This window comes from Pagrus pagrus (genome assembly GCF_965226575.1).
Source record: "Pagrus pagrus genome assembly, chromosome: 23".
NCBI classification, from domain to species: Eukaryota; Metazoa; Chordata; class Actinopteri; order Spariformes; family Sparidae; genus Pagrus; species Pagrus pagrus.
The window spans coordinates 15,918,578-15,940,475 of NC_140205.1; the positions used below are offsets into that span (position 1 = coordinate 15,918,578).

The 21,898-nt window shown below is 41.2% G+C and overlaps 2 protein-coding genes across 6 annotated transcripts in view; one reads left to right on the plus strand and one right to left on the minus strand.

The window, feature by feature from the left end:
- Positions 1-1,256: 1,256 nt before the first annotated feature.
- On the minus strand, positions 1,257-15,705 carry LOC311252181 (protein mono-ADP-ribosyltransferase PARP12). 3 transcript variants are annotated; one of them, XM_084345107.1, is made up of 13 exons: positions 15,137-15,701; positions 13,751-13,886; positions 12,218-12,414; positions 11,397-11,551; positions 11,246-11,296; positions 11,017-11,143; positions 10,029-10,194; positions 7,175-7,295; positions 6,991-7,087; positions 6,812-6,890; positions 4,102-4,232; positions 3,583-3,734; positions 1,257-2,934 (listed from the first exon to the last, which is right to left on the minus strand). In XM_084345107.1, the coding sequence occupies exons 1-13, from the start codon at positions 15,415-15,417 to the stop codon at positions 2,276-2,278; spliced, it is 2,352 nt and encodes a 783-aa protein (XP_084201233.1). In that variant the 5' UTR covers positions 15,418-15,701; the 3' UTR covers positions 1,257-2,275. The 3 variants fall into 3 exon arrangements, with proteins under 3 accessions (XP_084201233.1, XP_084201232.1, XP_084201231.1); XM_084345106.1 differs by having other exon boundaries at positions 10,029-10,191; positions 11,397-12,414; positions 15,137-15,705; XM_084345105.1 differs by having other exon boundaries at positions 11,397-12,414; positions 15,137-15,703.
- etv6 (ETS variant transcription factor 6) overlaps positions 13,858-21,898 on the plus strand; it is a 39,284-nt gene continuing 31,243 nt past the window's right edge. For 2 of the 3 annotated variants that reach the window (XM_084345110.1, XM_084345111.1), the window contains exon 1: positions 19,710-20,179. In XM_084345110.1, coding sequence (XP_084201236.1) covers positions 20,150-20,179 — 30 coding nt within the window. In that variant the 5' untranslated portion in view covers positions 19,710-20,149. Of the gene's footprint in view, positions 13,922-19,709; positions 20,180-21,898 lie in introns of those variants that run through there. The other variant, XM_084345112.1, reaches the window with a different exon arrangement.

A 21,898-nucleotide genomic window follows, 5' to 3' on the forward strand; every position in this document is an offset into this window, starting at 1 on the left:
GAGTAATTGCTCTCGTTTCACTGAGAGCGATGCTCTTTTTCAGGAACACCCTGATCACATTCACACAGTTACACATCCACACCTGGAGGCTGCTCAGTAAATTAGCCCGATCTGCCGGCCACTGAGCGATGAAGCAGTTTGGGTTAAGGTCCTCGCTCGAGGACACAGTCTGACCTCCAGTTCTTGTGTCGTATTAGGTTATCAATAACAAATCTCAAATAACAACACACTTATTTTGAAATGACACTAGCTTGCATAAGAACACTTAATGACCAGCTGGATTCAGGTTTTGAAAAGGCTTTTTTTTTTAATTCAGGACAATGCTGGTGGTGAGCGGTGCTGGATTGGGCTCCAGAACCAGACTAGCAGGACCGGACACAGCCTCCAAGGATGTCAGAGGCAAGTTTGACAACAGGGAACACAGTACAGAGGTGGTTTTCATGCTGGGTCTGACCCGCCTTACTCTCCGCTAAGGCCTCCAGAGGTGGGCACCGACTAATGCCTCTCACTCCTCCTACTTCACGTCTCTTTCTGTTCCCGCCCGAACGTGCCTCATCCCTGGAGTCAGAGTCTTGGTCGGAGCCCCTGTAAATAACCCTGGTATTCCCTGTCGTCAAATTGGCCCCATGCAGCTATTTTCCATGCTACTGTAGTTACATACCACAAGGTATTTCCATGGTTTCATCTAAAGGGGTTGGAGAAACTGAAAGATGCGTCCTGTTATGATGGCAATCTGTAAAATGTGGCCTTCATTGAGTATGTTTATCTCAACACAAGATGTAAATCATTACAAGTCCAAACATCGGAGAGGCACAACACAAGTAATCGCAGATATTGTGAGAATCAGTGTCCCCTTCGTGTAAATCAATGGGATGTGGAATGATTTAATAAAAAAGGGAGTGTGAGTGGAGTGAAATCTCATCTTAACATGCAAACATATTCACATTCATGCTGCAGTTTGTCAGGAAACACAACAGGAGGCGGTTGCTGGTGTGTGTGTGTGTGTGTGTGTGTGTGTGTGTGTGTGTTGAGGGGAGAGTGGGGGGTGATTTGCAGCCTAATGTCTAATGTCACAGGAAGCACCGGCAGCCATATTGATCATTTTTCATGTCCTGCCTCATTTCACTAAGAGGCCCAACCCGACTGCTGGTGGCGTTTTCAATTCACTTATGAGACAGCCGGAGAGCTGCAGCTCCAACAGTAACAAACAGGGCCGCATAACACAAACTGGGAAATAACACGGCGTTAACAGTGAACAAGAGTAATAGATTTATTTTCAATGCACAGAATAGTGTTTGCAAACGGTACAACACTTCGGAAAATGGAAGTACTATTAGTGACAGTGGAATATTAAGCAAAGGAATCACTCAACACCGAATCTGCAAGTGGTGCTTCAGATAATCAATAACCGTTCACCCTAAACACACATTACAAAACCTTGTTTACATTTTCTAAACAAAGATATTCATTTTACAGACGATTTGTGGACACAGGAGTTTGTCGCCCTCCACTTGTGGGAGGGTAAAAAAGGATTTTTCCTGAGCAAATTTCTAAACAAATGAATTTCACATGTATTCGTGTTGATTTCCATGAACACCACTCTATAAGTGCACTTCCATGAATGTGTTATTATGCAGTGTGAATACGTGTGTGCATGAGTGGAAACCCTTGAAATTATTAAGAAGAAAGAAAGAAAGAAAGAAAGAAAGAAAGAAAGAAAGTTGTGTATTGGTGAATTGAGTCGGTGTACTGATTGAAGCTAAATGTGACACAGAGAAATGTCAACAGATTTAGTGCAGAAGTCATGACGTCCGCTGAAGCTTCTGCTCCACTGGAGAGAGACTCATTGATGAAACAAACCGTAATGTCAATATCGCATCATGTTCTTCGGTAATGCAAAGCGCCACCAACAGTTAATCTCCATTTACTCATCTCTTAATATTCCCATAGCAGTAGTGGAAAAAACACACACATTCATTAACATTTTCTTTAACAATTTTCTGGAAATTTCTTTAAAATTTGCGTTTAATGCGAGTAAAAACTTGGCGATTGTGAACGTCTACTTGACTATTTCCATTTCTGCGATTAAGAATTTTCGTATAATGTGGTCTTTCACTCTGTGACAGTCACAATGCCGTGTGCTGCACGAAAGACACTTTGAATATACTAAATAACAATCATTCATTGCTAAAGTTACCCAAAACATTCTGCATGAGTGCAATTGAGCATCTTTAAATGTCATTATCCATTAACTGCCCTCACTTCAGCTCTGACCCTAAGCAATGACACAAGTTTTATTTGGTTTCGGGGTTGGTGAGGAAGGTGGGGAAGAGGACCATGCACTGGATTGATATGAGGATGTGCTGGATCGGTGTGGGGATGTGCTTGGTCGGTATGAGGATGTGCTGGACTGAAATGAGGACGCGCTGGGTTGATATGAGGACGTGCTGGATGGATATGAGGACGTGCTGGGTCGGTATGAGGATGTGCTGGATGGATGTGAGATTGTGTTGGGTTGGTATGAGTATGGGTTGGGTTGATATGAGGATGTGCTGGGTCGGTATGAGGATGCGCTGGGTGGATACACAGTAACAGTGGGTCGAGGAGCTGGTTTCGGTGCCGGTGCTGGTTTCGGTGCCGGTGCAGACGCAGCACCATATAAGGCAGCGAGCGGCTGCGTGGTCTTGTACTGCAGCAGGTACTCGGGGTAGATCTGGTGCCTCTCAAACACAACATAGATGGAAGGATTCATAACGTTGTCAACGCAGCTGTCATAGAAGTTTATGTCCCCGCCGTCCTTAGAAGGAGGCCGAACGTAGTCAGAGGAGCCCTTGGTGTAGTGTCCCACCAGCAGCCGCGCGATGAACATGGATTTGACATCAGAGTCACCGGTGTAGCTGTGGGAGTATTTGGCATCCCGGGCAAAATAACTACCTGGATTTGGACACAGAGATATTTAAAATGTTAAATGTCATTACACTGTGTGTGGAGAGATGCTAGGGGCTGCATATAAGGAGCATGTCATGATTGAAATTATTTTCTTGAATAAAAAAAAACCGGGTCTATAAAACTATGAAAATATTTTTTTCACAAACATTAAAGGTCACATTGATAACATTTGTATGTAATCATTGTTTTAATACATCTGAATCGATACTGCGACAATATTGCAGGGTTGACTGTTGACTTACTTTCACAAAACACACAAACACAATGAGATTTTTGAAAAATAATGATCAGTAAAGTGGATATCATGACTGTGGATAAAGATTAGTATCAGAACATGTAGAAATCTGGTAAATTAAGAAAATTAATTACTTTATGCAGCCTTTAAAATCAGGAAAACACTTACACGATACACAATAATAGTCTCATATCAGGAAGACGACAAATCGCTATCAAGCAATACTAATGAACAGCTAAATAAACCAAACAAATGGGATGAGGGTAAAAAAAGTTTCTGGCTGAACTGCCCCTTTAAATGTGTGTAGGTATCTTTCCTTTTTTGATATAATACAACCACTTCACATCTTTTGTTCTCAAACCGGCGAGCAGCCCAGACTGAACAGTTCTTCAGCTCACCTTTGCCGAAGGCAGTCCCGTGAGTTCCACAGATTCTCCAGTCAAAGTTGGTGTGGCTGATGACGTCCAAGTATTTATTGTCGGTGCCGTGGAAGAGTTGCTTTTCTGTCACGTGGCGCCCGCCGTTGTTGTCCTTCATCTGCATTTTCTGCCTTTATTTGGCAAAAAGAAACGAGAGAACTTAAACGGAGCTGAAACATTTAGGAACACGTGACGACTTAAGTAAGACTAACGTTTGCTGAGCAGTCGATTGTAAAATGTAGCAAAAGAAGGAATAGAAGAAACTCACAAAGTCAGTGAACTGGCTCAGTAATATCTATCTAAACTTTTCTGACATCAGCCACTGTAAGCTACATGCTGCAGCGACCCAATCCCTCAGCAACAGTGCATTTTAGGCTTTAAATTTTTAAAAAGGAAGAATATTTGTTGTTTAAAAGGTTATGTAGTCTCACTGAGTAGACATAATGATAACTGAGCCTAGAAGACATTAAACACACAGCCAGTCAGATGGATACGTACAGCTGAAAGCGATCCCAGAGGGTTTTGTTCTGAATCCTCTCGATCCCGACAATGTCGAACCCGATCATGGTTTTACAGAAAAGAGCTTCGATCTCCTTAAACTCATCTGAGGAGCGCTGGAGGGACACTCGCTGGAAAACACATGGCAAAGAGAGAGAAAAATTACTTTCACCATTGCAGAAAGTGTAATTCTACGATTATCCGACACAATTCCCTCGAATAACTGATTTCTTGGCTACTGCAAAGATCTGCACACGACAATAACGTATTATCGCCTTTAAAATGACAAAAGCAACAGTTAGCAGCAACGTTATCACTAATTTGAGGTTGTATTTCTGGCCATGTGCCGAATCTCAGTCCAATATTTAGTCTTTTAGCTGTTTTTGGTGGAGCTTCCAGTTAGCTTCACTTCTATCATGAATATATGTATCAATCATAATACTTTCCACCTGAAGGAAACACAGCCTGTGGCCCTTTGCTGTACGTACTAAAATCACTACACCACTTCCACATTGGCACATTGTCATCTGATACATTGTAAAAGATGTTAAAGAAATTGCAGCTTGAATTTTTTAAGGGATTAAAATGTTTCCAGTGTAGGAAGTGAGGGGAAAAGAGCACCACTGAACATTAGTCTGGCACTCAGCTAACTCGCATCACTGCCAGTCAACATATTAAAGACAATATCTGTATTGAAAATAGCAAAAGAAGATCAAACCTTCTTGCATTTTTTAGTTTGAATGCATTAAAAGCCATTTTCCAGAGCAAACCAAACTGTTTTTGGTTGCAAAGCATCTCATTGGACAAGGAACTGCCTCAGCCAAAGAGCGTTACAACAGCTTGTTTTGCTTTTATTACAGCTGCACATCAACAAGTGACGGCTGCGGTTGTGAATTCTTTGGATCACAGGTAGGGCCGGCTTGACTGGAATTGCAGGTGGATGACGTCGGCCAGGTTTAAGGTTTACATCAGTAACGCTGTGTGTCCTTGTCAGGGTTCATAAGTGTTTTTCATTCCTCAGTGGCTGTCGTTTCTCTCCACTTCAGCATTAAGCCAGCTGTATTTTACATTTTGAATTATTGTGAAAAACACAACTCATGTTGTGTTGGGTGACGTTAAGGTAACTCATTACATTACAAGATTGCTGCCATTAAAAAGTAATTTGTTTTACTTAAGAGTTACCAAAAATTACGGTAAAACCACTTTGTGACTTGTTGCACATGCCTGTTATGTTGTCCAAACGGCATGTAGCCAACTGTACATGAACCTTTGAATGTATTGGCTCTACCATCATTTTGTAGCCTTCTTTACAGCCCACAATCAACAACTCCGCAGCCTGATAATAGGAATGACAGATGCAGTATAACATTTACAGCTCTTTATTTAGCTAACAATCTGTCAGCGAACTGGGCAGAGGCATACAGCTGTTTCAATAAAAACAATACAACACAGGCTCTTTTAGCTTAATATATGACGTTTAAAACCGCAACTAATGAACCCGTAAACTATGAGTGCTTACATAGAAACAATAAAAGTACAAATACAATGAAAGGTTTTTTTTTTCTTCTTCAAAACACATTCCTGCACACAAACTGTAATTGCATTTAGACTTTTTAAACACACAGGCGCTTCCTCTCGGGGGTAAGGACAAGACTGCCATCCAGTGCCCCCTTTCCACAGGGGCACTGGATGGCAGCAGTTGTTTTCCAGTAATGGATTTGGACTTGAAATACAGAACTAACGAGTTACGTTACTCGTTACAAAAAAACAGTAATCCACATAAGTTACAGATTACTAACAAGTTACCCCCAACACTGCTCAATGATGGTTTTTTTAATTGTTTTTTGAGAACACTGAAGCTCTGTAGCACAGAGGATTGACATATATGAGGCTTTTACAATTCATACTTCTCTTCACAGGATTTGTTGACAATAGTAAACGTCAATCAATTCAATATATTATTCTTTTATAAAAGCTTCATTATTGTTGGTTTAACTGGCATAGTAGCTGCGCCACCATTGGTACTACACAGCATACTTTGTAATAGGGTTGGCCATAATATGGATATTATAATGTTAATGTGATGTGAGACTATATTTGTCTTAGATTTGGTTATTGTTATATCTTTATTTGTAGGTGACAGGTTTTGAAACAGTCCACTGGTCTAGCATTGCTCCGTTTAACACTGTTCGACTTATTATGGACAGTTTAAGCGCAGAAATATCGCCTTTTTTAATCCACACATTATTCTTCCTTTTCAAAACCTGCTGCCTACATTACCCACAATGTAGGTTGTCCACTGAGTGACATCACTGGAGGCAATTTATCAGCTTAGAAAGTGACAGAAGCCTGAACAATAAACTTTTACTGGCTTTTGGTAAAGGGACTTGCTGGTGGTTCTTGTTAGTACAGGACACAACATTCACTGACGGCAAGACCAGCATCAACATTCATTTATGGTGTTTATATAATTACAACAATACACAGTCTAAAATGTCTGCATGTCTTATTTGTATGTAAATATTGGAAACTTTATTGAGTTGATTTTCCCCCTTTTGTCAGTAAGTCACACCCAGACAGGACAAACAAAAATAAAATGTGCAGCTAAACTACCAACTTGCTTGTTTTGCTAAAATCTTCAATAGAATGTACATTTACACAACTTCTAATCCTGGACATGCGTGTCAGCTGAATCTTTGGAGGCGGATACCTTGTATCCTATTTGAGGGATCTGTGTCTTGTCCCACTGATCTGGTACGGCGGTGATATTTACTCTACCAAGAGGCCTTCTGCGGTCAGAAAGAAAATCAGGGTTAGTTTTATTGTGAGGTAGTTTGAAGAAGCGTTTCTTATACGTGGGATCAACGTAGTATATTCAGGATGTCGTACCTCATTTTCCTCGCTTGAACATCGGCCGCAGAAGCAAACCGGGGTCGTCTTTTCACAACCCTCTTTGTGCCATATTGCTTGTTTGTTTGTATCATGTCTGAGGAGAAAAAAATAAATCATTAGAATACCGCTTTCATTTTTTTAAAACTGTAAACACGACGTCAACTGCATAATCTTTGTTTACCCTGGAAACTCAGTGAATATGACTGTGAACCGGCAGTGAACTCCACCACATCTTTGTCGTTGTCCTGGAACTTCTGCTCCAGGTTGGCGCTGTCCATGTCTGCTTGTTTGTGTTTGCCATCCTGCCACACAACACAGAGAAGTCTATTAAGCTGAACAAAATTCTGCAATGGTAGACAACCAATCGGGAGCCAGTTGTTATGGTACGCAAAGCCACTACTGGCAACAGAAAATGTAAATATTAACAGTAAATGTGAATTTAAGGCGAATTATTGTTTACTGCAAATACAGTTGACTTCAGCCCAATAGCTAACATTAGTGTTTACAAAAAAAAAGTGGACAAGACTAACTGCAGCTGCTCAGAGTCGACTAGCTCTGGAGGAGAGAGTCGGGTGCGGAGCCAGATCGACCGGAGGAATAAACACCCAGAGTCACATAACCTAACTTTTGGAATTACAAAGTAGATTTATCTTAACTTCCATTTATCAACCTGACTGCAGCAGACATCCGCTGAGGTGACCTCCATTGTCGGGCGAGCTGGAGGAGAAATGTACTTTACTTCATGAACGTAACGTAACAGAGAGGAGAAGAAGAAAGAGAACCAGAGTCTCTGGTGAGTGTTGAGTCTAGTCAGAGCTGACCTGAATTTAAACACACAGACACACACACACCATTGAGGAGTGCTCTCGCTCGCTATCTAACGGCTAATGTACAGTAAAGTCATCTGGGCTGTTAGAAATAATGTTTCTATTGATGTTTTTTAAATGAAGCTTAATTGGCTTCTGGTAACAACTGAAGTAATTTGCTATTACAGTATTAGAGCTAACACATGTTTTGTTTTCGTAGTTAGCAGGGATCCAGAGTAACATTTTTCACCACCATCCCAGAGTGGTCGTTGTTAGTTAAAATTAGCATTAGCATTAAACACACGTTTACTTCCAAACTGTACTCAATGACTCTATTTACTGTAAACGTACTGTGTTGTCACATTAAACTGCAGTTCACTGTTTGATGCTTCATGTTCCACTGAACAGAAACTCTTAGTCCTGCTGTGTGTTTAGCTGTTAGCTGAGTTAGCTCTATTAGCTCTGTTAGATGCAAGCTACTCTGGTGCCCACCAGTTGCTAAAAGCTTACTAGGTGTTTTCCTGTCCATTTCAACACAGATTTGTTGTTTACAATGTAGGAAAAGAATAGGGTGCATCCACTTCAAGGGTGATTTTACTGCGTCCTTTTGGATTTTATTTATCTTTCTAGGTCTCTCACTGAGTAGCCAGCCCCGTGATAATAACTAGTAACAGCATGTGAAAACAAGCTCAGTTATAGTCAGCGCTCGGCTCAGATTTTCATTTGCTCATCATACATAAAAAAAATCTTTTTTGTCCCAAACAAATGTGTTTTTGTCGTCCCTGAAATGACAGGAGCCCGTTAGTCTCGAGGCTGTCTGTATCTATGTGTACTGTTGCTCACAGCTCACTTAAGAAGTAACATGTAATTATTAATTGATATATTTATTTGTATTCAGATATTTAGTTTATTTTGGTGACTAACTGCTCATTTCCCAGAGTGTATGAGAGTTTGAACTTATGCCACTGAAAACTGAGTACTTCATTTGAGTGAAATGTGATAAATGTGAGTATATTTCATCATAATTTCGTGGAGATCAGAGATATACCAGAGACTTAGTGTCTCTTACTATAATTTTCAAGCTGTATGCTTCTCTGGATCTCTGAAATCTGTAGCTTCCAGTCGGCTAATGTTCTTTTTGGACGTGTAAACCTGGAGGACAGCAGATAAACTGATGAGAAGGGCTCAGCTTTGAAAGTTGGAGAACTGATCAGCTTTGGCTGAGGGGGCCTTAAGAACTTTATTTCTTAATTCATCAATCTAATATGAGCGTGACGAATTCAAATTTATTCAATCTGACTACAATCTTGGCTGCTGCTAATCTCTCTCCTCTGAAATGCTACCACACAGTCTGTACACACAGTTCAGGCAGCGTGGCAGCCTCTCTCCCTCTTTTGATTTTTTTGTGCGGTTGTAGAGCCGTACAAAATAAGATTAAAACCTAAATGATGTGCTCGAGTAGCAGCATCAAAAACAAAATACAGCAGGGAAAAAATGAAATGTCTGCTGTAGACATAAAACAGAATATAAGAGTTGCAGAGTTATGTAAACGTGTAGTCGTCAGTTCAGCGCAGGTTTACTAAACCACGTGTGGGAGAGATGAAGTGGGAACTTCAGTCGTGTTGTGATTTGAGTTTTTACATTTCTGCCCCTTTAAAAGGCAGAGTCTGAGACCGCTCATTGCCACGACAGCTGTCAGAGTCCTCCACAGCCTCAGATAGCGGAGGATTGCATCAGACGGCCAATATCACAGTATAAACTCCACTCCTGAGCAAAGCAGCCACTTCTGTCTTATCATGTGCAAAATGTATTAGAGACAGTTTGCTGCAGTGAGTTGTTGTCACTACAGCAACATTTAAGGTTGTGGTGCGGCTACAGAATATCACTGAAATAAAAGGTACAGTGGCCATTTTTAGCCCAAATCAGCTCCACTGACTTCACTTGCAGAGTCATGTTGTCAGTGTGCATATCTTCAATTAAACTGTTGGCTGCTGCTGTATTTTCATGCTGCGCCACTGCTATCTATAAGGAACCGTTTCAATGTTTCAACAAGTGAAACTCTGTTACTTACTCAGCCTTATAATAGTCAGATAATAAGCATTTGATTGGTTGCAATCTGCAGTTTTACAACAAGGCAAGACATAACTAACATTATGAAAAACAGCAAATATCTCCAAATGTAATGAAGACAAATACAAGTAACTCTTAAACACATTACAAGTTACTCACAGCTGAAGCGTATATGTTCCACTTCCCAAACTCATCCTCCCAGTACCAAAGCCACTCAGTGGTGTGGATGAAGGTTGGCTCAAGCAAAGAGTTGAGGGTAGTTAGTCGTCGGACTTTGTTCGGGCCACAGGTCATCGTGTCAAAATGCACTTGTGGGCTGCTGCTACTAAAGACAAAAAATGAGTAAACATTAATTCATACAATTATAGTCATTTTTAAAAGACAGTAGTCTATCGTGTTACACCAATACATTCGCCAATATGTTTATTTACTTTATTGCAGAGACTTAAACAAGAACATTGGTGCCACTCTGAAAACTATATGCAAATATGGCAAATATGACGAAGAGGCTAGCAGCTGGTTAGCTTTATGGGCGCAGAGTCTCCTCAGTTTGCCTGGCAACCGCGTTTTTATGGATCCCATTGCTTTTCCTACCAAGACCCGCCTTACTCTGCTCGGTTGACTGGTTGCCTTTGTTGGTTGGGTTGGTTAGGTTTAGGAATGAGAACTGACATTAGTTAAGGTAAAAAATACCAGGGTAAGCTTATCAAAGATAGAGTAGGGGGAAGGAAATGGATACTACCGATCAGAGGCAGAGTAGTCTCCAGACGGTTACTGCACCCAGCTTGTCTGCTAACCCTAACCCTGTTTGCAGTTTTTATGCTAAGCTAAGCCAACCAGCTGCTGAATGCAGCTTTATATTTACCACACAGACATGACAGTGTTATCAATCTTCTCATCTGACTCATCTAAAGTCAAAAAATGAAGAGTTCTTAAAATTTAGTTACAGAGATATTTTATCACTCTGATGGTATCTATGATGTTTCAAAGGTGTTTCCCCTTTATCAGTTGGGAGAAGGCAGACCAAAATGGAGGATTGGGTTTGCTGTAGATGTAAGACTGACTGACCTTGAGATGGTTGAGGTGAAGAGCAACATCAACCCAGAACTACAGAACTACAATCCCACTGAATGTCAGTAGAGAGTACCTGTATGTTTTGGAAGGATCACAGTAGTCCTTCTCAATCGTCTCGTTATCAGGCATGGCGGTCCACTGGTCATTCTGTCTGACCTCCCATCTGTACGGCATCTTGTCATGAGCTTTAAAGCATCGATCTAGGAGCACATTGGTCACAAAACAAGTTTAACGTCACCGAATTAAACTGATGTAACGATCGCTTCAAAGAACACAAAGTAAGTGTTGTCACTTGTACTCACCCTCATGTATACAGTGTCCTTTGATGAAGAACATGCATATTTCAGTTTTATCTAAAGGAGACAAACAAAAAGTGTTTGTATTGTATCACACTTCACACAGTTCTTTCAGAGAACACTTTTAACAAAAGCTTTTGCAGCTGGTGGAGTTTACCTCTGACAGGCCTTCGCCTTTCTCCTCTGTTCGGCCCATCATCATGGTTTCCCTCATTGTTGACCGCAGCAGTGATGTCGCCAGTGGAATGGGTTCGTTGCAGCGGTTGATGGTTGCCCCTGTTGGCCCCGCTGCCGACGGTACCACCTCTACCTCTGACAGATGTAAAGGTTTTATTTGGATTTGGTATTTGTTTGGCGTTCTGACCATCGACGCTGCTTGCATCAGTGTTGTAGGCAGCAGCAGCAGAGATGTCACTGGTGAAGGAATTTAGCTGCTGAAGAGTTAAGGCATCGATGGCAGCAAGGAGGTCATTAGTGGAATGGGTTCTCTGCAGCTGTTGATGGTTGCCCCTGTTACCACTGTTGCCACGGTTATTCCGGCGTCTTGTTCTTTTTCTGTTGTGACCATCGACGCTGCTCGTGTCAGTGTCGCTGGCAGCTGCAGAGATGTCACTGGTGGAGGAATTCAGCTTCTGCTGGTCACCGTCATGTAGTCCATCTTCAGTATACAGATCAAAGTCGTCGATGTCAACGAGGAGGTCACTGTTGGAGCAGGTTGGCACCTGCTGTTGACCGTGGCCCTGGTTTCCTCTGTTGCCTCTGTTGCCCCGGTTTCCCCTGTTGCCTCTGTTGCCTCTGTTGCCCCAGTTTCCCCTGTTGCCTCTGTTGCCTCCGGTGCCTCTGTTGCCCCTGTTGCCCCTGTTGCCTCCGGTGCCTCTGGTGCCCCTGTAACCTCTATTGCCCTGGCAACCACCTCGCTGTTGAAGGCTGTCCCTGTAGTTAGAGTACCTCAAAGCCACTATGTTTGCATAAACTGACCTCAAGGAGCGAAGGAGGTCGTCAGGCACGCCTTTCTCCTGCAGAATTTGTAATGGCTGTGCCGCATTAAAGTCATGGGTCCTGAGGCAGCTGCAGTCGCGGTTCAGGTACCTCTCACAGATGTGCAGTCTCTTGCAACCATAACCAGCTTTACAACTGCCGAACTCCCCCGCTCCATTGTTGTAATCATGACATACCTAGTAAAGAGAGAAAAAAATACAATCAAGGAAAGCGAGAAACAAGGAAAAAGAAATTAGACATTGCAGCTGTGATGCTGAACAGCTCATTTAAAATAATAATTACACATTACGCAGCTAATTCTTTGTGTTGATCAGAACTTCTTGTACTCCAAAGAACTCAACGGGTCTTCTGGTGTTAGGTGATTATAATGGAGACTGGCCAAGGCTGGTTGTTTTTTTTTTGCTAAGTTAATGGTCTGCCTCAAAAGAACAAGTGAAAGCTGCTGTTCAGCAAAAGACTCTCAGCTCAACTCTCAGCGAGCAGGGTTGTGTGTGTTCTGACTTATGCCAATTTTGAGGACAAATCCCTTAGTCGAGACTGCATTTGCATGAAAATACCAAACCTTCAACACTTCAAAAGTAGCCAAATCCCGCGGGAAAAACAACAGACTTGGGCTACTAACTTGGGTATTTTCTGGCAAATGCTGTCTTGACTCTGGTTTTTTCCCCCGAAAAGTGGCACAGGTTGGAAACCCACATTCGATGTGCCTTTACTCTTCACCTGCCGGCGGCCCGCCTCTCATTCCCAACTCTGCTAGTTACTGAAGTAATTGATAGCCAACATGTACATCCTCTCACTTGCCTAATGTAATAACACTGTCACTTGACATGGTCCACAAAAGGGTAACTTAATTCCTTCCTTTGTACTGCTGTGGACAACAAGAGGGAGAGAGGGCGTGGGGGCGAAGGGAGGGGGAGACGTGGCCGACAAGCCGGTTTGTTTTGGTCTAGCATGCTGGTGCTGAACTGCGACCACGAGTGGAGCTCAATGTGGCATTTGGGAACTTTAAAGCCAGAAAACTTTCAGATCTTACTCTGCGAATTAAAGATTTACTTTGACCGTACAGGAGTTTGTGATTGTTGGAAGAGCAGAAAGACTAGCAAAGATGGTTATGGTGACTTTTATTTTGTTACTGTTGAGTTTGAATCCAGTGTGTTTTATAATAAGTAAACAGTTAGCAATTAAGCTCGTCTTAGTTTGCTCAAGGGGGAGAAACTTAAATTCAGAAGGTTTGCTGTTGAATTTTCCTGTTTAATAAGGAAAATAGGTGGAAGAATATTACCTTTCTTGCAATTTTTTGGGGAATTCATTTTGTATACCCCTACGCAAACGTTGTTAGGCTGATGCCTGACATATTGCCCAACCCTAGTTTCAAAACATAATTTTTTCTAGATCTTTGTACCCTTCCTTATGCGAACACAACAGACGTTAGTCACGATCCATTCTGCGAGCAAACAATATGATTTAAAAAAAACTCCTCAGGATGTATCATCTGTGTGCAGTCTAACTTACAGGTGGCAGCAGCCTGTCGTCGCTCTGCAGCAGCAGCGTGCACAGCTCCGTCCTGCTCAGACTCTCCAGCCCGTGATCTCCCAGAACCGTCTGATTGTGATCAGAGTCCAACTCGTGGGAGAAGGTACATCCTCTCCTGTCATCAAAGAACACAACGCACGTCGTTCAGCCGTGAGTTTGATTCTCAATGAACATTTGCTCAGGAAAAGAATAAACTCCTGTATGATCAAATATCAGTAGCAGTTACAAAGAGGTACCGGAGTGGAGTACCTGACTTATACAACACATCTACAGTAAAATGCTGACAGGGATAAAGGTCACCATTTCACCAGAGCTGTGAAACACGGCTAAGAATATATCCAACTCGTTTTTTATTGTCTGACTACTTTCTTGCTGACAGTTATGGAATGAAATGATACCATGACTGTGTTTTTATGGGAAATTTGTGGCTAAAATCAGCAGCTGGTTAGCTTAACTTAGCATAAAGACAGACGACAGGCGCCTTCACTTCCCTAAAAGACAGAGTGCAGTAAATAGAAACTGTGTAACATATTGAAAAGTTATAATGCTTTGTTTTGTTTTTTTTGCTTTATACCTGGATTTTATTACCAGAAGCTGCCAGGAACTCAGAAAATAAGGTACCTAAAAATGACTTACTTCGTTACTGTGCACAGAAAATAAGTCCGGCACTTTGAATTAGTAGAAAACCAAACTTTATTGCTGTTACTTTTTGAATTTTAATTTAATGTAATTTATCAAAACTTTAAATGCAGCACAGGTATGATGCGTCATCTGTTATCTTTCAACAGAGTCAAGCTAACCGTTTCCCTGTTACCCTTCTTTGAGCTAAGCTAGCTAAGTGGTCAGCTAGCTTCATATTTAGCCAACTCTCTGGCAAAATCCCTGAGCGGTTTCCCCAGAAATGTCAAACCATTCCTTAAATATCATGATTCTGACTTTGAAGTCACCTATAAACCTGAGCAATATTGGCTTTACACGGTGTTCAATCAGCCTGCCAGCTGTACAATGTCTGTGTTTGTCCTGGCTACGCCAAAGCCAAAAGTGATTGCCATCTGGCAAGCCTCGGACGTTGGTAACAGTACGTGAACGCACCACGTTTAAGACAGGTAGCACCTTAAACGCAACAGCATTACATTTCACCAGCAGGCTGTGACAGTTTGGTCCGTTATTGAACAGCTTTAATCACGAAAAGGAAATAATGATACATCTGAATTTCAAACAATAAATGTTCCTTAAAAACAACAACTGAGATGCCTCTTAATGAGTCACAGGCCTATCTAACTACGTGCACAGGCACACAGACCGGTCCAGGGCTTCATGACTCAGGACTCACTTTTACCTCACACTTGAAGCAAACATATTTACCTCTGTAGACTGAACCGACAGGATCCGCTGAAGAGGAAGTTTTTACACAGGTGCAGGCCCTCACATGACCCCAGACAGTCCCTGGCTCTGCACAGTCTCAGGCTGGTCCGGGCCACCACCTTCGGCTGGCCGAAGGGACAACAAGAGGCGAACTTCTCCGTGTTGCAGAGGATATCCGACACGTTCGCTGAATCACCCACACCGAGATTAAACATGAGAAAGTCCGTGTTCACCGCTCCTTGATTGGAGCAGATGAACTTCAGTATGTCTGACTCCATCATGTTGACGCTCTCACCGTGTTTCCTGCCTCCAACGAGCAGGACAGCGAGTCAGCAACTGCTCAGCGAGCTGCTGGTTGCTCTGGAGGAGGAAATGTTAGGTATCGTTTCTGATGATTGGAAACCGAAACTTAACTGCTCGGTATTTTTAGCAGGATGTGATGGTGTAACGCTGCTGTTGACCGCTTGGGGGCGTCCTCGTGTTACATGACCTCATGCAGCCTCTGGATTCAGATGAGGACAGAGGAGCTGTTTTCTTTCCCCCCTCTGCTCTGTAGTTGGACACTGTGGGCAAATTCATCTCGAGATCTCTATCGTGGACGGTAAGTGCACATGGAAATGTATCAATGGTAATATCTAAACAATAAATGTAACAGGACCAGAAGTGTCCTTCCTTCCTTCAAGGATTAGATTTAAAGGTACAGTATGTAGTTTTGGACATTTGTGCCTCAATAAACTGATAAAACAAACTATTTGTTTTCATGACTGAATAAACAAACTGACCTTAAAGGACAACACAGTTTCATACTGTTTTACTTTGTTTATATGTGGCGGACCCTGCCACCTTTCTAGCTCTATACAGTGTTCTGGGGACCATATTTGCCTCTGAGAACAGCTTGTTTATTAACTTGTGGAAAAACAAATATTTCTGACTATAAAATTATTCTCCAAAACTACATAGTGCCCCTTTAAAACAAGTCTGAGTCTCAGATGAGTGATACAGTGAAGTGACACCACTGAGGAGAGACTATACCAGCTGATTGTTTAAATTGTTGCTGTAATTTCTAAGAAATAAAAATAAAAGTTGTGTTTTCACTTTTCAGTACTCACTTTCTGTCAAAGTGTCTGTAATCTGATTACTGGGTTTTTGCAGTGGGTGTGTAAGATTGCATTTGCCACTTTCTTAATCCGATTACTGTAATCCCATTAATGTAATCGGTCGGTCTCACCTGCTGAAACCCTGCCTTACACAATGTGTCTCCCCTGCGCTTCCTTGGATTTTGTGAAAACACAGAAAATACGGTTGAAGACACGTGAAGCCTTTTTCTTACAACTGTCAAAATTTTAATTTCTTAGACAAACTGGCTCATTTCAATTGCACAAAGGACTGAATTGACTTTATTTTATCACAAAGTCCAGCTCCAAAATACAGCAAATTACAAAGACTGCCTTCCAAATACAAATTTACTTACAGATTACCTCTAAGACAGTGACTGCAGTGTGTATTATTGCAAAGGTGTTGAATAGAGCTACACGTTTTATATTCAGACGTAATTTAGATTAACTTCTGTCTATTTGTTTTCACTGTAATTGTTTTTTCTGAAGGTCATGGCAAAAAACAAAACAAATGAAACATCCTAATACCATCCACTGTGATTACATCTCATCAGAAAAAAATAGATAAAATGAAATGAAGTAACATAAAGCATGCAAATCCAATTATGTAGCAGGTCTCAGTCTGCAGCATCAGGATGTACGTGCAACATCCCTCAGCTTCCCTCATCTGCGTTCGCTCATTAAATTGCAGCGCACTTCCCATCAGCCTCATCGCTTCCTGTCACCCTCTCCCTGAAGAGAATGCATACGGCACATGCTGGAAGTGATTTTTTCCCGTGATTTTTGCCTTTCTCGTCTAACACCATCTGCTGCCGCCAGAATCTCTGAAGATTCATCTGACCTGGAGGCTCAGAGTGTCTGAACACGAATCAATGGGGCATCCTCGTGGTCCAGTAATCTGAGATGTATATAAGTAATCAAAGGGGTCCAGGCTGGGGACCTTCATCACATATCAGATGCTTTCATACACATGGAGCCACTGTGTGGTTTGAAAATGATGAAAAGCACATGTAGTCACCAGATCTCAAACACCTGCGGGAGATTTGAGAGATTCTTTGTCCTCCACCAGCATCAAAACACCAAAATATATTGTCTCCATGCATCGTGGTATGAAACCTTATAACTAGATTTTATGTTGTGTTTTTTTCTTATATTTGTCACTCATCATACATTAGGTAAGTTAATTTAGCTCTGAGCACCATCTGTTAAGGGAAAACCAAATGCAATCAAGTGGTTTCTATGGTAATGACTTTGTGCAAAGGACTGATTGTGCAGCAATTAAAGTGGTAGTGACATATTATTGGCCACTTGGGGGCAGTAGAACAAGCTGTAAATACAACACTGACATACAGAATCATCACCTTATAAAGTTTACCATAAATCCTGATTAACAATAAATGTCCTTTTAATACCTGACTATCATGTAAATCTAAAATTCACTGCTCTTTTAGCTCTGTTTTGGTCTCCACCAATTTCCTGAGAGAAATGTCAGCCTTTTTAGCTGCTGAATGCTCCACAGTGTTCACTATTTAACTTTGCCTGCATGATATTTGCTGCTAGACATAGTTCATATGCAGAGAACACTGTGCAGCTGAAAAAAATGATAAAAGTAGTGAAAGAGACCCATAACAGTAAAGTTATTTGGAGTAAAATCAAAACAATCGGCCAGAAGAGGCTAAAATGCTTTGTGGACGTAAACTGCAGAGTGATATTCAATGTGGGGTTTGTCGCTATGAGTGACCCCTTTCACATCACTTTTCATCCATTGTTAATATTAAAATATTGCTTACTGCAAATGTAATTATTATTAAAAATGTAGCTATTTATGCCAAGGTAGGATTCATCCAAATATTCAGACATTTGTATTCCAACATACATACTTATAGTTGCACAGTATGTACAGAGATAGACATTGAACAGAACAACCGTTGAACTTTTTATCCTCTCATAAAACTGGACCAAGCTGTGGGACCTCAGTTTGACAACCGCTTTATACCTAAATTATTATCATTACTGAGTCTCAGAATAAACCATTGTAAAATATTTTTAAAGCACTGGGTATTTTCCCTTTTATCTTAAATTCTATACAACATTTAATATTAATTTTCCTTCTCAAATAGAATATTTTAGTCGCCCACGTCTTTTTGTATTGTAGAGTTTTATATTACATCTCTAAAGTGGAAGTCAGTGACTGACTTTAAAGTGGCCTTTTCATATACTGTGTCATTTGGTTGATAAATAATAGACTTTTAATCAGCTACTGTTGCTCTTCCTTTTACTTACACCTGCACTGTTTATCTCTTGTTCATACTTTTAACTTCTTAGAGAATGCATTTCACACTATTCATGCTATCAATAGTGTAAATATGTAATCAAGCAATATTCATATCTACCTGTTACTATTTATCTATAAATGTGTTACTCTACACTTCACTGCTTTTTGCATTTAGATGCACTGCACCTGCTCTGTGTGCAATGACAACGTTTCATCTGATCTAATCTGCATCAATTAAAGGATAAATTCCCCAAAAAATTAAAATTAAGGGCCTGTGTCCGCATTATGTTTTTTCATTTGGGCAGAAAAGGGCTGGCAGTGGGATGAAGCTTTTGTGCCTTGAGAGAAAAAACGCTGCACGTGTGTCTTGTCTCTATGACAACAATATCTTGACAGCCGCCGCTGTATGGCGGCGACTGCCCCTAAGCGCTTTACTGTCCATTTGTTTTTTTTATTTGACATCGGAGCAAGGGAGGATGTGGGAGCATGACATGATCCGTAGGAGACAAAAATACGGTGAAAGAGCGACGGTGGTGAGAGTTGAGAGATTTTTCAAATGGAAGCGCTCTGGTGTCTGAAGTGTCACAGCCAAACAGTGTTGTTCCCCTCCAATCAACTGAAGTAGATGGGGACTTGTTTTAAAATGTGAAAAAACAACCGAGAAAAAAAAGAGAAAACGTCTCCAAAATACGAAACCTCATCTGATTTTCATCAGATTACGATGATGAGTGAATTTTCCTTTTGGGGTGAACGTATCCTTTAATAACTCATATTATTATTATTATTTTTTTAAACTATAAATATGTAATAATCATTCAGACATAATTGGCTTTATTTTGAGTCCTGCACATGCTGATACTCATGCCCATCACCTTTAAGGAGTTACACTACACTACACCTGATGCTGTCTCATTAAAGCAGGTCGAGTCTATTGTGTAACCGCATTAAGCTGTGATTAAAAAACAAAACACACACAAAACCAGTGTGTGTGTGTGTGTCTGTCTATATGTGTGTGTGTGTGCCTCGATCACACTCTTCAGCCAGTCAATGCTCTGAGACCTGCTGCTGATTTCCTGCTACGGGTTTCCCTTTAAAAGGGGGCAAGGCTCAGTGCTGGGAATTCACGTCATTTCGCCGTTTTACACACATCCAGATCAATGAGAGAGAGAGAGAGAGAGAGAGAGTGCACAGAGGAGAAGGACACTCTCTCGCTCTCTTTTTTAGCCTCGCGCTTCCAGGAAGGGATTATTAACCAGCACGCTGCCGACCCGTGAAGGGAAAACACACGCAGACAAAAGAAGTTTTTTCGCAGCCGACAGCCCGCCGCGCTATGGAGCCGCCGGCCAGCGGATAAACTGAGCACAACACAGGCGGGCTTACATGACAAAAACAACTTCTTCTCCCACCACAACAACAAGCCGAGCACTGGGACTGGACGCTTCTTCTTCTTCTTCTTCTTCTCCTTCTTCTTCTCCTCTTTCTTCTTCTTCTCCTTCTTTTCTTCTTCTTCTTCTTCTGCTGCTCCCGCCGCCGCCGTGTTGCGTTCGCTCCAGGAGAGGAGATAAAGAAGAGAGGAGCACAACGGAAAAGTGGAAGGAGAAGGAGTGAAGTTGACGGGAGATAATGTCTGAACCCTCCTCCGCTGCGAACAAGGTAACACGCTCGCCTTTTCTCCCCCCTTCTCTCCCCCACTTAAAGGTTTTTAATCCAGAGTGTGTCTCTGTATTTGTGTGCTGCCTTCACGTCACCTCTCCCGGTCGTGTTAGCGCCATTCAGTCGAGGCGCGTTTGTTTTGCCAGTCATCTGTTGCTCGCGGCTCCTCCACCACCTCCACCTCCACCTCCACTCCGCCGGTGATGGGGAGAAGTCGTGACCGTCTGCGACACGCTCAACGTTTGGTTTTACCGCCCGGGTAAAAAAAAAAAAGTGATCAAAGCCGGCGAGGCGAGCATGTTGTAACACACACACACACACACACACACACACACACACACACACACACACACACATACAACAAACATCTCTGTACAGGTGGGCAGCAACAACAACACATCAGGGAGCTCTAAAAAGTCACTACATGGCGGGCCTGTTGCACATGTAATCATTATTATAATCTGATAACTGATGAACTCTTATATAAGAACTACTGTGATCATGGTTTGATTTTAAATTATTGAGCAAAAATAAAATAAAAGGCCAAACATGTGTTTGCTCCAGCTTCCAGATGTGACAGTTTGCTGCTTTTGCTGCATTTCGGGCGATCAGATTAAACCAGACCTCTGAAAACATCACCTTGGACTCTTGAATATTAGCATTTTTCACTTTTAATTTTTTCATTTCTATGAAAATATGAATTGATTTGAATATTTTCAAGGGGCACTATGTAGTTTTGGAGAAGAACTTCAAACTTTAGACATTTTAATTGAAAAAATATAAAACTCATACATATTTATTTTTTCTTCCATAACTGAATACACAAGCTGTTCTCAGAGAGAAAACACTGTTTGGAGTTAGAGAAGGTGGCAGGGTCCGCCAAATATAAACAAAGTGAAACGGTATTTTTGTGTTGTCATTTAAGATCAGTTTGTTCATTCAGTCATGAAAACAAAGAGAGTTTGTTTACTGAGTTTGTTTAGCCAATGAAGATCTTTCTCTTCTGATTAACCCCCCTCCCAAAAAAAATTAATCGATAAGGTTAGTTGCAACTCTACCTTTTTAATATTTTAATTATTAAATGGATATTTGCTTGTCAGACTGTGTAAACAATCCAAAGTCAATCTGTGCTTGTGATGGCGTCTCATCATGTTGTAATCTAACTGATCAATCTTTCATTAATCAGTAATGAAAATAATCCATAGTTGCTCCCCCACAGAAAGGAACATTTTGAAAGATTGAATTCAGTAATGATAAGAACAGACTTTGCTTTGAGTCCCAGTCTGAACTAGAATATAAAAATGTAATAATCGATGAATTTTTGTCATTTTTGTAATCAAGCAAAACAGACAAATGTTCACTTGTTAAGCCTTCTCAGGTGTGAGGATTTGCTTCTTTTTTTCACATTTCATTAATCAAAAAATAAATTGACTGCTTAATCATTCATGTAATAGTTGCAGCCCTAATAGGAACATTTATAGAAATATTATTTTGGGTGTTAAAGGAGCACTATGTAGTTTTGGGAAAGAAATTTTAATTGGAAGACAAAGAATCAATGAATGTTTTTTTTTATGCCTAAACAACCTAAATAAACAAACTGTCTTTGTTTTCATGACTGAATAAACAAACTGACCTTAAAGAACAACACAGTTTCATCCTGTTATACTTTGTTTATATGTGGCAGACCCCGCCACCTGTCTAGCTTTAAACAGTTTTCTG